Source organism: Ostrea edulis, chromosome 1 (assembly GCF_947568905.1).
Source record: "Ostrea edulis chromosome 1, xbOstEdul1.1, whole genome shotgun sequence".
Classification (NCBI taxonomy): Eukaryota; Metazoa; Mollusca; class Bivalvia; order Ostreida; family Ostreidae; genus Ostrea; species Ostrea edulis.
The window spans coordinates 33,620,668-33,638,161 of NC_079164.1; the positions used below are offsets into that span (position 1 = coordinate 33,620,668).

General features: G+C 33.7%; 1 protein-coding gene across 16 annotated transcripts in view; it reads right to left on the minus strand.

The window, feature by feature from the left end:
- Positions 1 to 17,494, minus strand: part of LOC125659291 (neurofibromin-like) — a 74,490-nt gene that overhangs the window by 20,404 nt on the left and 36,592 nt on the right. For 6 of the 16 annotated variants that reach the window (XM_056146186.1, XM_056146171.1, XM_056146206.1 and 3 more), the window contains 13 exons: positions 15,988 to 16,166; positions 15,157 to 15,368; positions 14,792 to 14,887; positions 14,365 to 14,546; positions 13,326 to 13,418; positions 11,799 to 11,935; positions 8,400 to 8,574; positions 7,985 to 8,131; positions 6,714 to 6,806; positions 1,994 to 2,182; positions 1,646 to 1,769; positions 1,325 to 1,462; positions 795 to 1,061 (listed from right to left, as the gene is read on the minus strand). In XM_056146186.1, coding sequence (XP_056002161.1) covers positions 795 to 1,061; positions 1,325 to 1,462; positions 1,646 to 1,769; positions 1,994 to 2,182; positions 6,714 to 6,806; positions 7,985 to 8,131; positions 8,400 to 8,574; positions 11,799 to 11,935; positions 13,326 to 13,418; positions 14,365 to 14,546; positions 14,792 to 14,887; positions 15,157 to 15,368; positions 15,988 to 16,166 — 2,032 coding nt within the window. Of the gene's footprint in view, positions 1 to 794; positions 1,062 to 1,324; positions 1,463 to 1,645; positions 1,770 to 1,993; positions 2,183 to 6,713; positions 6,807 to 7,984; positions 8,132 to 8,399; positions 8,575 to 11,798; positions 11,936 to 12,954; positions 13,080 to 13,325; positions 13,419 to 14,364; positions 14,547 to 14,791; positions 14,888 to 15,156; positions 15,369 to 15,987; positions 16,167 to 17,494 lie in introns of all 16 variants that reach the window. The other 10 variants (XM_056146201.1, XM_056146195.1, XM_056146208.1 and 7 more) reach the window with 7 other exon arrangements.

A 17,494-nucleotide genomic window follows, 5' to 3' on the forward strand; every position in this document is an offset into this window, starting at 1 on the left:
TTCAATTAATTTTCTAAAAACTCTCTGGGATAATAGGTAATATCATCTTCACACATTTTTTCAAAATTCACTTCTGGTCAAGAAAGTATGGCAGATTTTCTGTTTTCAAAGAGATTTTGTCCACATGAGATCTCAGAAACAATGAAAGATTTTTACTCCAAATTTTATGATGAGTTATAATTGTGCAGCATAGGGTTAAACGTGATCCATCACTTCCAGGTATCACCGGAATGAACAAAGGAACGTCAAATTTCAACATTATTCTTTTCAAACAAAACATGCATGTTATAATTTGGTCTCTTTTGGAGTCTAATTAAAATGCTAGATTTACTGGAAGTTAAAATAGGTACTCTCTGTTTTTGAATAAAAACTATAATTTTGGTCTTTTTTGTCCTAATAAATCACTGGAAAATGAATGAAATTTTCTCTTTTTAATTTTCACATCATGGTGAGGTTTGCTATTGAATGTGTAGGAATATAGCAAATAAAGCCTGAATTTCCTTTCAAACAAAACTTCAACTCTTTGTATCATTTGCTTGATAGCTCTTTGCAATGTATTTCTGAAAACCTTCAAACTCCTCTACAGTCTATATATAAAAATGTACAAACATTTAATAGTTCTATTCCTGAGAATGTAAAATTGTGAGCAATATACCCTAAAGCACTTACACCAACTAGTATATGAATTAGTGAAAAAGAGTGCAAACATTTTGATTTTGTGAGACACTTTTTGTAAATGGCATAAACATTAATTTTTGTATAATACAAAATGTATAGTATGTACTGTGCAATACCTCTTCAATTTCTGATGCATAGTAAATGTCATTAAGTAGCACTTGGTGTCCCAACACTCTCAGCTTCTCAGCAGACGTGATCTGAATGGCATTGGGGCCCACTTTAATTGTGACCTTTGTGTCCTTATGAGACAGTTTCAGGGCATTGTTGGATATCTTAAGATCCTCCTCTAGCGCTACTGTGGACCCTGGTAATTTCTGTTGATCAGGCTCAATATACTCATTGAGTCTAGCTGGGTGATCAATGAATATCAGTTTCCTATTTCCCTACAAAAAATACAAGGATGAATCATTTTACTGATCTCTCTCTTTTTTATCCTTTACAACAAATACATACATGTACCTTGTATTTACCTTCAGTGAGTGAAGGATGTGATCATGATACTTGGTGTATTTACCTTGAGCGGGTTAAGGATGCGATCGTGGTACTTGGTGTATTTACCTTGAGCGGGTTAAGGATGCGATCGTGGTACTTGGTGTATTTACCTTGAGCGGGTTAAGGATGCGATCGTGGTACTTGGTGTATTTACCTTGAGCGGGTTAAGGATGCGATCGTGGTACTTGGTGTATTCCCGGACCCAGGAGTTACAGTTGTAGATGTAGGAGGCAGTGATGTTCTGGTACACCACCTCGGGCATCACCACGAACCACTTAGACAGGAAATCCGTCTGTAAAGGAATTTTTATGTGTACTTATCCACTCTCATTATAACAATTTAATCAAAGTATTAATCACATGAAATAGAACTACTTTGGAAAAAAATATGGGAGCAATACATGTATGTCTGAAATGAATACAAATGTAATGACTTTCAATTTATACTAAATATATATGTGACAGTTTGCACTTACCCTAAATCTATTTTCTGCACAGGTATGTGTGAAATCTATCACTAACTCAAATGGTTTGTTGTAGAATGGTTTCAACGTTAACAGCACATGGTAGATTAGGAGGTCTCCATTGATCTCTCCAACCCTAGGTAAGAAATCAATATGACATGTAGGAGAAGAAAACAACTTCCTATCAAATCTCTAGAAAATGTACACCAAGAAACCAAATACATAGCTCTCTCTGGTGTGAAGCTTTCATTTCCTCAGAATTTGAAAATACATATAGAAAAAAAAAAAGGATTACATTCAGAGAATCTAAATTTGGAGATACATGGATATGTGTAGAGAGAAGCTTAAGTGCAGTCTTACTTGTAGCGCCTGGCTATGTAATAAAACACGGGATTTCCTGCGATGCTGGTGCCAGCTTGATAGAATATAAGCAAATTCTTCAGCGACTTGAACTCGTCCTTCTCATGCATGTTGTGTTTGGACATGATTTCCTCAAACTTGGTGCTGGTCATATCCATACTGGACCATCTAGTGGCAAATATCCCAACGCTACCATGAAAATTGTAAGGCATTCATCAGATATGCTCATGCACATGCTCAGAAGAAAAAAAAACTATGAGAAATATTGTTATTTTGGATATATCAAATGGCCTCCGTTTACAACAAAATCAGATAAAATGAAATAAATGCTGCATATAATGAAATGAGTTTTAGGTCACGACTAATTTTCATCTTTTTCTCTTAATCAAATGATGGGGAACAATATCGGTTATGACAAAATTTCACTAACAACAAAGCAAAATGTATGTCCCACTGGTATAAAACACCATCAGACATAACAAAATTCATTATCACCACAGACGATCACACATGTCGTCCACAAACAGGTTACCCCCAAGCAACTGTATATAGGCATCCAAATTAAATTTAACAGAGTTGTGTAATTGAAGTCCAGGTGTTTTTACAATGTTCTTTTCATTCTCTTTTAATTTCGGCTTGAAAAGGAGAAACTTAAGCTATTAGTGACAAGTATTAACAATGTTGATAAAAGCATAACCCAATATCTCACACTTTGCACATGAGTCTCGTGCTTTTCGAGCCCATCTCAAGCTCTCATGAATTATCACGCTTTCACAAATTTTCATTATAAAATGAAAGTGACAGCCACGGTGCATCTTTAAAATTGCCGAATCAGATGAACTGAACTGAATAGCAAGAAGCCATGAGCACATACATGGCCGATATCCATAGTTAATCTGCTTAATATACATAAATATTAGAGGCCATATCGCCAACTCTCAAAATTAGCCATGAGCACATACATGGCCAATATCCATAGTTAATCTGCTTAATATACATAAATATTAGAGGCCATATCGCCAACTCTCAAAATTACCACAGTATATATAACCATCTAAGGCATACATGTACTTGATGAATATTCGTCTCTTTGTTCAAAGCAACACCATACATCGATATTTTTCACCACGATGCATACCACTTGATGTAATTTTTGTTCGATATCATTAAAAGGCTTGTGAATTGAAGTTAAAAGGAAAAATACATTATTTACGAAATAGAATCACCAGTTAAAAAGCTAATATTTTATTAAAGAAATAAAATATTGAAAATTTTCAAACGAATAGCAACTGATTAAAAAAATCATGCAATTAGGCCAAAAAAAATTAATCAATAGTTTCTCAGGCCAAAAATTTCAAAATTCAATGCGGCAGGCAGGTTCTTTTTTTTTTGAAGCCAAAGTTATCTTTTTTCCTTGTCAGTCAACAAAATAATGATATCAACCGATTCTTACTTTTTTGTAGTCTAATATCAATTATAATACTTACTCAACTTAAAATAGTATTATTCCAATCATTTTATAAAAAGTTAATCCATAGAATACTGTTGAACAAAAAATATATTGTATATTAAATAAAAACGTCTTTTTATTAGCATATATGAAAAGGGGAATAACTCAATTTTCTTTTTCAACTCGGAAAAATAGAAAATCGAGTTATTTCCCTTTTCAATATGGCAATAAAATTGATCAATGCGGCAGTGTTTAACCTGATGCGGCGGTGCCTGAGAAACTATTGATTAATTTTTTTTGGCCTTATGATATTTATCAATGAACATTAAAAAAAGTTATTATTTTTGACAGAATTTAGAAAGCCAGCAGAAAAAGTATGATTAATTTTCGACTGAAATAAAATGGGGTTATAATCAATCTAGTTAAAATCAGACTTCTTAGATCCACGCTGTATACTCTGCGTAAGTAGATCCGACATAACCCGACTAGGGGTCATGTTCATGTGAACTTTATGTTAGCCAATCAGCGCGTCGCCTATGAAATCATCGGTGTTCACAATTCAAGGAAAATTACTGCGATTGTTTGGTTTGAAAGAAAACACATCGCAGCTAGATGTGACGTCATAATGCACCGTTTACGTCAACTGGTGTTATATTCCTTGCGTTAATTAAGTAAACATCTTGAAAACTATTCAAATCGTACCCATCCCTATTCATACATAAATCGCAATTCACAATTGATTTAATCTGGGTGTATTTTACATCGTACGTTTTGTTATTTGTATGGACGGAATAGATTACGCATTACTGCGAAAGTTTAAAATTCCTTATGTGAGAATACACAATTTTATAGTGTGGAATAAACTTCACGGGAGAGAGATTACTGAAATTTGTTTACAAATTGCCGGGGACCGTCTAAATAGTCATCATTGTCTGTATGGCGCAATCTGACTGGATGATAGTTCTCATGAATATTTCAAGCGAAAGGTCATGGGAACATGACCCCCTATGGAATTATGTCAGATCCTATATTGTAGCGATTGTGAGCGTATTTTAGGATCTGATTTTAATTAGATTGGGTTTTAATTAGCTTGAGTGTACTGTGTATTCAGACACTTGGAATGGTGAGCTGTTGGTCACCAGTTCTGACACCCCTCCACTATGAAGACGTCTAAACAGGTTCTGTAAAATTCTTGGATTTAATTGAATAAGTGAATCTAGATTTATATCTATGTTGTTCGCTTTATTAAAAGTCAAAATTTTATTAAATAATGACCATTCTTGTTTTACATTAATTTGAATAGTAGAAGTTATTTTTTTTGTTTCATAACAAGCAAAATAAAAATACATGCATGAGTATTGTATGGGAAATTCATCAAAATCTAGGTTGTCTTGATGAAAAAATCTCACCTAAAGACCCCCAAATCTCACCTAAAGACCCCCAAATCTCACCCTTCAATGAGCATGATCTCACCCCTTTTGCCTCATCAAATTTATCACATGTATTTAACTGTTAAGAGTTGGTTTAAATACTAGTATAAAAAGAACATAGTTTTAAACAAGTATTTAAACTCTTAACAGTTTGATATGAATAACTTATTACTTTGTATAAAGACTGTACATGTATGATTTGAATTGTTTACACTTACAATTTACGTGGTAAAATCCATCTACAATATTATGATGTCATTGTACTATAACGCCCTTCGGGCGTTATAGGATTTGATCACGTGACCAAATTCATGTCATATCCCAACATTAAAAAAATGATATCTTATTTCTTAAGTATATGTCAAAGTTGTCAAACGCCTGAAGCTTCGCTTATACGATAATTGGGGCAATTTATGACGAATAAGAAATATAACAAATTACTCTCCAGGTCCCCTGTACTGTGTTGTGAACAAAGTTTGCTCTCTATTCTCTTTAAATCTAAACTAAAGACTCATTTGTTTGCAATTCATTACAACTAGTCTGTGCAGATGAACTCTTAAGTTAAGATTACTATGTTGTGCAACCATAACGGACTCATCTTCACCTACTAGTCATTTGTTTTTATACAACTTATTTTATGGTTTTTCAAATAGCGTTTAAAGCAATATGGATTTTACGCTTTACAAAATGAATTTATCATTATTATAATTATTTATCATTATTCTTTATGTAGAGTGTATAAGGATACTGGATCCAAATGAAATTATGACACCTTATAAAATACAGTATACATTCATAGTATTACTTCATTATATATACGAATCAAAATAAAATAGCTTCAATTTCCAATGAAGTTTTTGGGAGGTGAAAGGTCATAAACACAGGGTTCACAACTCAAAGTGGGGAACTCAATCAGAGGAAACATACGACTTGTATCTATCATTCGCTAAGGAAGACAGGATAGCTCCTTATTTTGACAATAACAAAACCATTGCATCACAATTACCTAGGCCTAGTTATAAAACACGAGTCTGCATCTCATTTAAAATGCTTCTAACTTCAATTCTACTTCATTTGAACCCGCCTTTTACTTCCAACTGACCATCTTAAAAGCACATGTACATACAACAATATTTCGGTGACAAAATCCCCATTATTAACCCGGCAGTTGGTTTAGCGTTTACCAAACTAGCCTACACGAAGTTGACGAACTGTTTCTGGATCACCACAGTGATTGTCATAGTGTGAGGTGGAGTAGATAGAGTTTATAATAACAAAATAGTGTTCTATTTTAAAATGGCCTTATTGTCTAAAAAGCAGGAATAAGAAATAAATAACTACCTCAAAAACTTCACTGGGCTATGAAATGATTGGTACATGATCAAATCTAATTCACATGAATATCATTCTGTCAAAATGGTGTCTTATTCATGAAAATAAATCATGCTTTTAATTGTCCTTCAGATGCTACTTATGTGGCATGCCTAACAATGCCTTTGCAGTCTAATGTGATAAAGCATGCATGTATTTGATAGCTTTCACATATATGTAGATAGTAGTGCTAAACATTTATCTATACATGATAATTAGCCAATCCATTTTAAGTTTGCTACATAATCATATGACTCTTCTGAAATAAACACTATGCAAGATCTAAACTTATTAGTTCAATGTGCAAATATGTCATATAAATTGCCTCAGTGTCCAGTAATCAATAGGTAAGATATATTAAATTCTGCCATTCTTTTCTAAATGATCCATTTCCTGCATGCATGCATAATTCCTCAATTCCTCACTATATCTGTAATTTTAACGGAATAAATTAGCGAGTCTCACTCACTGCGAGTCCAGTGGTCTGTGTTCTGGTGGTCCCAAATATGCCAACAATGTTGCCATCTTGTCAAATGGTCTCCTGCCAACTGCTTTGTGGTCTCTGCAAAATTTCAAAATAATGAAAAGGTGAAGATAACGAATAGTGATCAATCTTAAGATCTGATATCAGAAATTGAGCACAATGACTTTAGTTTATTAACAAATGTAAGACATCAATACAAACTGATATCAGAAATATTTGAAAACAAGAAAGTCATGTTAATGGAGGTCATCCATTGTTTTTATCCATTTAGTATGGTCCCAAACTTATACTGTCAATAGGAATTTCTCAAAATACATAACTATCAATCAAGTCTACATAGTCTGTAATGTTTTACTAAAGCAGAAAATCAGGTGACCCCCCCCCCCTCCCCCGAAATGTCCATGAAGCCTAGCCTTTCTAGAGTAAGATCCCTGTCTCACCACTTATATTTATTCAATTTGATAAGAACAAGAGGCTCATGTGCTGCAATAGTCACCCTAGTTTCACATTCAAAAGTCTGGCAACAATATAGGACTATATACATGTTGGAAGTCTTGCATGTTGATTATGGCTGTCAGTTCAATGCACCACAATTCTTTTCATTCGATTCAATGCACTGATCTGGAATTCTAGACTTTGATTTGGTTCGGTTCTTTCTATCATGTGTACACAACAAAATGGCGTTGACGAGAAGGTCTGGGAATATTTAAAATATGTTAAGAAAGATGGGAAAAAATACATATCGACCATGGTTTGTACATTATGCATCAAACATTTTAAAAGTAATTAACGGGGTCTACCAGTCCTGTGTCGGCACATTTGAAGAGAAAGCATAACAAACGCAATTGAATCAGAGTGCAAGACGAAAGTTAGATTTTAAGTCTACAAATTACAACATATGCACTGCCAACAACTCCAACTTAATGGCGTACTTGCAAGAAAAAAAATAAACATTCATCATCATGAAATAGTTCTTCATGCTTATACACAGTTTTGTCTGTTAATGTCCCCAAGGTAAGAAGAATTTTTGCCCCAGGTATTCAGTGACCATGAAATTCACAAGTTCTGTTCCACTTCTCTTACAAATGCTCCGTGCCAAATGTTATGAAAAATGGTATGCAATTTCAGTAAAAGATGATTATGTTTAACAAACGACCTACAACTTGACAGTCACCCATTAACACAACAACCACCACAAAACAAAAAGCTCCCTATCTGTCACTAGACAGAGTCACCCATCGACACACTACACATACCTGCTACTTGACAGGTAATCGCCTATTTTCTCTTGATTGTTCCACAACAGGCGGTGTAAAGCCAGAACATTGGCATCATTGATGAAGGACAGACTGTGGTTACCAGTGTCTGGAATGTCCCCATCAGAAGCTATCTCAGTGAAAAACCTAAAAAAAAATATATATGCAAATATGCCATTAGAATTATGCTAAAAATGTTCCCCCGATTAGCTATTCCACTGGATGTCAGTCACTTTGTATTGCATTTCTTTGTACAGTACATGTACACTGACATTACAGTAAACAGCTTCAGGTTACTTTGTTAAATACAACATGCTTAACAAAGGTTTACAATATTTAGATGTTGAATTTTGATCAAAAAACCCATTTCATTTTCCAGTGTTTACACACGATATTCATGTAATTCAGTACTGACCGTCTTCCAGCCTCAAAATTGGTTTTAAGGAACTCATTAAAAGTCCTCATGTGGTTTTCTTTGGTGAACTGCAGATGGTTGGCTATGTTTTGCATGATCTTACACATCAGAGTCAGCCCTCGCTTAACCTTCAGCGTGGGCTCTTCATCAATAATTCCCGACTCAAATGGAGACACTGAAAAGTCAGCAGGTTGAACCTTGTTCATTAATCTATTCACAACAAGTGATAATTACATCAGGATGCTTTTACGAAAGTCTTCCAAACAAACACCAACTGAATCCCTACCCATAAAAATGAAAATTGCTTAAAAGGGGCATGGACATGATTTTTGATTGATTCAAATTGACATTTTTTGCTATAGAAATAACGATCTATTATAAATAAGTGGATTAAAAATATTTCTACACAGAATACACTTTGTATTTACATAAATCTGTAATATACAGGAAATGATGAAAACAAATTCTTTTCAAGAGTAGTAGGGTCACAGTATTTGCCCCCCAAAAAATTGCATTTTATTATGATTTAGTGTGGTCCTGCTACTCCTGAAAAGAATTTGTTTTAATCGATTTCCTGTAAATTACAATATAAAACTTTGATCTCCTATTGTGGCCCCACCTTACCCTCAGGGGTTGCAATTTAACAGACATGAATCTGAACTACCCGGAGATGCCTGCAAATTAATATGAGTAATCATGGTCCTGCTGTTATTGGGAAGATTTTTGATTTATATACATGTATTTCCAGGTAAAAGCTTGATCTGCTATTGTGGCCCCATCCTGTTCCCGGGGTGGGGTGAGGGTGTATGTGTGCGTTCAAACTTGGATCTACACCATCTGGACGCTTTCATATAAATTTCAACTTTTCTGGCCTAGTGGTTCTTTAGGAGAAGATATTTAATTGATCCCAACCTATTTTTGCCTTTTAATGATTATCTCCACTTTGAAGGGGATATGGCTCTTCACTTGAATAATTTTGAATCCCCTTTACCCAAGAATGATTTGTACCAAATTTGATTGAAACTGGCTCTTGAGAAGACGATAAAAACGTGAAAAGTTAACGACAGTGACAACAGACAAATTTCGATCAGAAAAGCTCACTTAAGCTAAAAACACTATTGTCTTTGTAGGGCTAATAATATTATCAATATGAACTGAGCAAAAACAAGAAGTCTCCAAACTTTATTTGGAAGACTTAATTAGGTTGAAACCTCTTGTAAATACATGTACAGTACATGTTTATAAGTAAATGCACACAATTTGTTATACAATTATATTTAAAAATTAAGGCTTCAATTTTTCCCAAAATATTTTGCTATTCTGTCACAATTTCTTCAATTTCAGTAGTTTATAAATATATTATAATACATACACATCAAGTGTTTAAAGGAAACTTACAATTTTTTCTTACCTTGGATTTCTTATATATACATGTATATATTTTTAATCATTTCCCAAACACAAAATCTGTTTATCAATATACATTTATAATATATGTAAACAATCAGCTGTTAGCATTAGTGTAGTAGGAAATCATATCATAATGATGAAAGATACAACAAAAAGCCAAGCACATGCAGCTAGAGTCATGAACTAAATTGTATGTATATACTGTATGTTATTGAAGTTTTTCTTTTAACCATAACATTGTTTTTATATTTTTCAACAAAAGGATTAATGAATACAATTCTCTCCCTTTAAAAATCTATCAAACCACAACATCATTTGCTATGGAAAAGTCCAACAATAAGAAAGCCAACAACAGAATGCAAAAACCCCATCCAACCAAGATCATTGATGGTTTTGTTTAAAATTTCCCTCTGGTGTCACTAAATATCATAGTGATGACAAGCATCACAGTACCCTGCTTCGTTGCATTATCTAAATATTTGTTAAGTTCAATGTCCATCACTCTTTCAAAAATAAGGTTAACAAAGCTCAAACTGGATCAGTGAACCATCGATATTATAAGTTCATTTAAAATTTTCAATTCAATAGCTGCAGGGATTCCCAAATAAAGTTCGGAAAAGTGTTGCTCAGAAACATGGACGCAAAGGCTGATCACTATAGGGTACCAGCCTATAGGCGAGCACTAATAAGAAGAAACAAGGAATACTTATTCAATACAATATCTAATCAAAGATGTATATTTGAATAATTAGCACTTACCCAATTAATTAATATTAATTTAACTGGTGTCCATCACTTAATTTATGTGAAGGCTGCTACTTAATTTATCTGACGGCCGTCATTATCTAGAGGCCACTACTTAATTTTTCTGGCAGACGCCACTTACTGTATAGCAGGAAATTAACTCAAGAGTTAATTTTTGCTATATTGGCTGAAACAAAATTTCCGCAAATTTAACATCCAGTTAATTAATCTTTCATATTGATAAGAAATGAATTGAAGGATATTAAGATCTGTTTTTCCGCAAATTAAACCAACCGCGATTTTTTGCTAAATGAAAAAATCCTGATTTTTTCCGACCCCGTGATCTTAACCTGCTATACAGTAATCTAACTGGCAACTGACAATTCATTTATTTAATGGCCGCCAATTTGAAAAATAATTTACTTAGTACTGTTGATTTATTATTTTTTATAAAAATTTATTAGTACAGTAGTATACATGTATTTAGTATACATTAATATTTTCTCGTGCACACGACAACATTATAGTAATAAATAATTTAAGACTATCCTTTCATATCATGACAATTCACATGATTTTATAAATGGACTCCAAGTAAACATAAATAATGTTCTTAATTGTAAAGCACGTAGGTAGTTACTAATCATTGGAGAAGGAGGATTATGGGAGTAGCACCCACCTTCATTTTGGAAACAAGAGCAAAATCAAAAATTCCTCCAACATTACCCCCTCCCCACAACAAAAATCTTCACATGTATTAGTTACAACCCATGAACTGTGATACATGGAATGCTCAATCCAACATTTCTTTTGTCAGTTTTTATCTAAATGATGACCTAGACAGAATATGGCTGATTAATAATCTTCCACTACATAGACTTGAGCACCATAAAAACACCAGATACACATTCATACATATACAAACACCACAACTGTTATCAATTTGACAACTTCAATGATCATGAATGCAAAACTTTTCAATTAGCTTGCTCTTCACACTTGGCCTGCTTTCACTAAATACAAAAGTAAGACTTTGAAAAGAATCTACAGTGCTCTAAAATATTTTTCCTGTATTTATAAAAATAAATTCATTCTTGTTTGAAAGCAGGCCAGACAAGGATTATTTAAAAGATCTATTAATAAACTTTACTTTTTTTAGTATACACATATCTGATGAGAAATCAAAATGGCAAAAAAGAAACCAAAGTCATCCAGAATCTTGGACAGTCTACAGTGGTCAGTTACCTATCGCTGGGTTGATGAAGCGCAAGAAAATGACCGTGCCAATGACAGTCCAGACAGCTTCAGCCGAGCTCTGCTGAAATCTCTGTGTCACTACTTGGTACAGGCAGTGACACATGCTTCGCAGCTTAGAGGGAAACCTGTGAAGGCAACAAGTTGTTCAAGATCCAACAAAAAATGCTCACTCTTTTACTCTACTCATTTACAGTCTCATCAATGGTCAAATTTCTCCATCTGTCCCTAGATATTTCCTTTCAAGGTTACGATGTTTAAAAATAAAATTATTAAAAGTTCAGTCTCTGGCTAAATACACACATCGTGTTGAGGTACATGGTGACAATCAGTGGCAGATACATTGAAAAATTGTGAAAATTAACAGCTTTATAACTAGATTTTCAGAAAAAGTTTGGTAAAAGTTGATCTTTTTTTCCATGCATTCTAATGGTATCCAACAGGATCCACCACTGAAATATTGAATCTATATATTGTCGTGCATTACATAAATTCAGATCATTTATCGAATTTCAGTTGGATTTTGGTGTCGTCTTGCATAATAACATACTGTAGCTGCAAAGGAGAAGAAAAACTCTTGAATATGTTTTTTGTGCAATATTTTGTGTGGGCGACTGGCAATTTCCCATTTCTAGGTGCATTTCATATTAGTAAACTTTTTTATTTTTATCAAGAATATTCACAGGATCTGAGTAAACCTACATGTGGGTTATGGAGAACAGCAATAATATATGTGACAATTTTTCATTCCATTAATTTTGTAATTTACAAAGTGTTTTGAAAGATGAAATATATCCATGAAAAATAAAGAAGATACAACAAAATGATGAATCAACATAATTCCTTACGAAGAGATACAGTTTTTAAGCTTTGCTATACAAAAATGATCAGAAATAAAAATTTGTAATCTTAAAAATCATGCATTTCTTAATATGTGTTCAATTTTCTTTTTCTGCTCTCTTTATAAACAGAGAAGGAAGCAAAAATTGTCACATCTAATACGAAGAAGAGAAGTACATGTATAAACATTCCAGTGTTAAGAAAACTTTACAGCTGACATTCAAAATAAAGGCGTATTAATTCATTAAAAGACTGATATGGATTTCCGCAACAAGCAGCAGGCTCTTGATAAATACTTTGTGGTTACCTAACACGGGATTGAAAAACCGTAGGAATATTACGGTTCCTGTTGCAAAAATACTATCGTGCGGAAAACGAAGACTAATCACTTGAAAAAGGCAATGGCACATGACTCTCAGTTTGGGAGGAAACCTAATAAAAATCACTATGAAGTTATAGTTCTGTTCTATTCACTTTCATGGCCAAATCTACTAAATATAGGTCATTGCATAAACATGTCAATATAAAAACAATAATTCAAGATTTCAGACTTTCAATGTCATAATCTACTGTATTTAATGTAGAAAACAGCATGGCAGTAGTTCTGACTTCATTTATTTTTTATTCTTCTGCTTTTTATATTATAGACGTATGAACTTCTAAAAGCATCTCACTTACTGTGGCGCAGATCCTACAATAGAATCAAACACTTTCTGGGTTATTATCATCAGATTCTTCTTGTTTTCCTCGATGCTTTCGCCTGGATCCAACCTGCGTTTTACAAATAGTACATCACTCTAGATGTTTATACAGGTAAACTGTACTAAAACAGTATTTACAATTTACATGAATATTCTAAAAAAAATTCCCTTATTACATATATTTTCAAAGATCATTTCTTTGCTAAATAATTAAACCCAGTTGATTACAAATTGTTGTATTCAATGTTTAAAGAGATTTTGTTTTGTTTAGAATTTTATAACTAAATTGGTAATCTTAACAAATGGAACAGACTGATCAGACAAAAGGATGTTGGTGTCTTACACAGCAATGATAGTAAAGGTCTCATGTATTTAAAACAACCAATCACAGCTTAGTTACACATGCACACATAATGAAGTGCTTTCCATTTTGTAAATATATCGAGTTTAGAAATAAGTTTAAATTCAAAACAAAAGAAATGTTCTTATATTGATTGTCTGAAATATCATCATCATCTGAAACATCAACACTTTTCTATATCTGAGGATCCTTGCATATCGATATAATTAATCCTGACCATCCCCCCCAATCAGGATTTGAATAAACTTAATTCATAACTACTTGTGGATGCTTGCATACTAATATCACAAAGCATGGCCCTGCTACTCTTGAGAAGATTCTATAAGTTATTTTATCTATGCATTCCCATGTAAAACTACCAATCTAACCAATTTTGTGGCCCCACCCTACTCTTTGGGGGGTGTGGCAGGCATTGATTTTAACAAATCTGAATGCGCACTACCTGGGGATGTCTGCCTATTAACATGACTAATCATGGCTTAACAGTTCATAAGACAAAAATTTGAAAAGATGTACATACTTAGATAAAACTCTGATCTCCTACTAAGGCGTTGAAAAATGATGGACAAATTTGTATCAGGAAAGCTTGAGCCTAAGGTGAGCTAAATTTAATCAATTCCCCTAAAATTGCCTTTACAGATAATTTCTGTATTACCTTGCCGGGTCGATTTCAAACGACACCTTCTGCTGTCTCTCCAGCTGAGCCATTTCCATTATGTGGGGGTTCAGTAACTCACGCAAATAGTTCTGACCGTAAAATCGGAAGCAGTATGCCATAATTTTGCTGGCCAAGGAGTTGCCTCGGAACAAGGTCTGCATGCAGTCTGCTATCTCCACCTGCCCATCAAAATTCTAAACCATTTATAAACAGCTATCTAACTGCAGGGACATTTGCAGGATTTGTCACAAAAGCTCAATGGCAATATTACATTTAAACCATCAAATCAAAAAGGAACTTTTGGCATGAGTAAATTTTTGGGGGATTAAGCAAAATGATACCATCCGAGAGCACTGTTAATTTCACTGTTTTGCAACAGATAACTAAATGAAAATAAAATAAAAATAAGGAAAGCAATACGTACATGTATACATACCTCCTTCGAGAACATATTCCAGAGGAGCTGGTATAGTAAATGCTTGGCATCAAACAGATTGACAAACACTCGGGCTAGCTCGTCCTGAACAATGAAGCATTTTATTACTGAACGGACAGAATACAGTGATCCCCTCACAAAAGAAATGAAAATATTATCCCCTCCTTACAACCACCATAGCATTACCTTGCTGACTAATGAAAGGTTGATTACACTGGGGAAAAACTTTGTTTACTGAACATGAATCTTCATTAAAACTGAATAATGAAGAAATGACCAAGTCCCATATTTTGTTTTTAGATATAATTTTTTGTGAAACAGGTCACAGGTCTGTTAAATTTCCTCCAGCTCACCATCTGTTGTGTAGGTACTACTGTAGCCAGAGCCATGGCTATGGGAAGCTCCCCTTTGTCTCCAATCATGGTCACCAGCTCCACCAGTCTCTCAAACCTGTCAGCCAGGGCAGTTTCTGCCAAGGTCTCAAACTCCGTACCCTGCTGTAGGATCTTGGTCAGGACCTCCATGAACGCTGCTCTGGTCTGGGGGTCTTTGTGGTATCCCAATGCTGTAAAAAAATTTCATGATTTAAAAAATCATTATATGATCCTGCTTTCACTGATCAATGAATGAAAATAATCAAAATCACTTGCCCATGTACAGTAAAACATCCTTATAATGAAGACAATGACAACTAATTCATGCTTATTACAAAGTGACATCGATTTCCCTACGAGAGAAAAATAACAAAACTCTATTGGATATAAAGTGAATTTGTTTCTCGAGTCCTAAAGTTTTACAGTAGTAGTTTATGGACATGTTCACAATGCCTCTTTGTGTTGGTGTTTTGGTTATCAAATTTGGTAGACAATTTGGCCATTTATCTCCAATGACCTGTGTGGATTTTAGATTGTTATGTTGTAAAGTATGATACTTTGAGTGAGTCCAATAAATGGGTAAATGATATTGGTGTTAAGATTTTTTTTCTTCCACTTTTAACTTATCAATACATTAGCCCACTGTCAATGTTAACATTCAGGAGATTGGATATGACCTGTACAGTGCAGTTTCTAAGGTGTCAAAGAATACCAACCTATTGAGTGCATCAGCCCACTGTCAATGTTAGCATTCAGGAGATTGGACATGGCTTGTACAGTGCAGTTTCTAAGGTGTCAAAGAATACCAACCTATTGAGTGCATCAGCCCACTGTCAATGTTAGCATTCAGGAGATTGGACATGGCTTGTACAGTGCAGTTTCTAAGAGCTGATAAGTTAGATGTACTCCTTTTCCTGTTGGGATCCATGGCTGTGTCTTGTTCCTCTTCTGAGCAGTCATTCAGCAGGTTCATAAATAAAGTCAGATATCTACAACAAAAACAATATACATGTAGGTTCATAATAAAGTCAGATATCTAAAATAATATAGGTTCATAAATAAAGTCAGATATCTACAACAAAAACAATATGAGTTCATAAATAAAGTCAGATATCTAAAATAATATAGGTTCATAAGTAAAGTCAGATATCTAGAACAAAAACAATATAGGTTCATAATAAAGTAAGATATCTAAAACAATATAGGTTCATAAATAAAGTAAGATATCTAAAACAAAAACAATATAGGTTCATAATTACAATTTGTATAACCAAATATCTAAAACAAGCAAATAGAATATAGGTTTATAAATAAAGTCAGATACTATCGGTAGACTATATTATATTTTAAAATTTTTTTTAGAGTAATTATGCGAAATATTCTCAATGTCAAAATAAAGTTCTCATGGATAATGAAATATTTGTATACAGTTATACAAGCTCATTAAAAAATGACTGACTTTCTTTGAAACACATGCAAAGTTTAAAATAATCCTAAATTTCAAGTGTGAAACTATTCTCCAAATTCTTTTTTAATATAGGAATAAAAAATAAACCATCTATATTAACTTATTTAGTATGACCTTTCCTTGTTCCAGGAATATTGATCCTGATTCTTTTATCGTGACTTTTACTTTAAATTCCTGGGAGGACCTGACCTTCGGTTGTCTCAGTATTTTTAAGCTTTTGGAAATCAGTCATGCTAACATTACTAACTTTTCCATGTAAAAACAAGACCTTATCAGTCACCTTAGTACATGTATTGGTTAAAAGTATCACAAGCCCCAAGGGCTATGAAATCTATATTAATTTTCCTGTTCTGCATATCTTACTAAATTTTTATGTTAATAAATGCAAACATGTGCTGAATCAAAATGAAATTTACTTTCCCACTAACACAAGAGAATTTTTAGGTGCTAGGTTTACCTACACAAATCTTCTGAGAACCCCCCCCCCCCCTCCCCCTTGTATATAAACTTACATAGTTGCAGCTCTCAGAAAAAATCTGTCCGTCACAATATTTTTTCAGAGAGCTACAGTTCTGCAACTAAAACTTACAGTGCATGTATCTAAAGAAAATAAGCACTTTCACCTCAAGTCTTAAAAGGGTGAGTATCTTCTTGTTTAATACCTAAGCTCTACATCTATTATTTCCTACTGAAAAACTAGATCTATAGTACTGAAAAAGGGCATATTTTTCATAAATTTTGATCAAATTATGGCAAAATTAATACATGTATATGTGACATCATGATGAAATGGAGAGTAAGTATTTCGTGGGGGAACACACTGATTTCCACTCTCAGTGTTAGTAACTT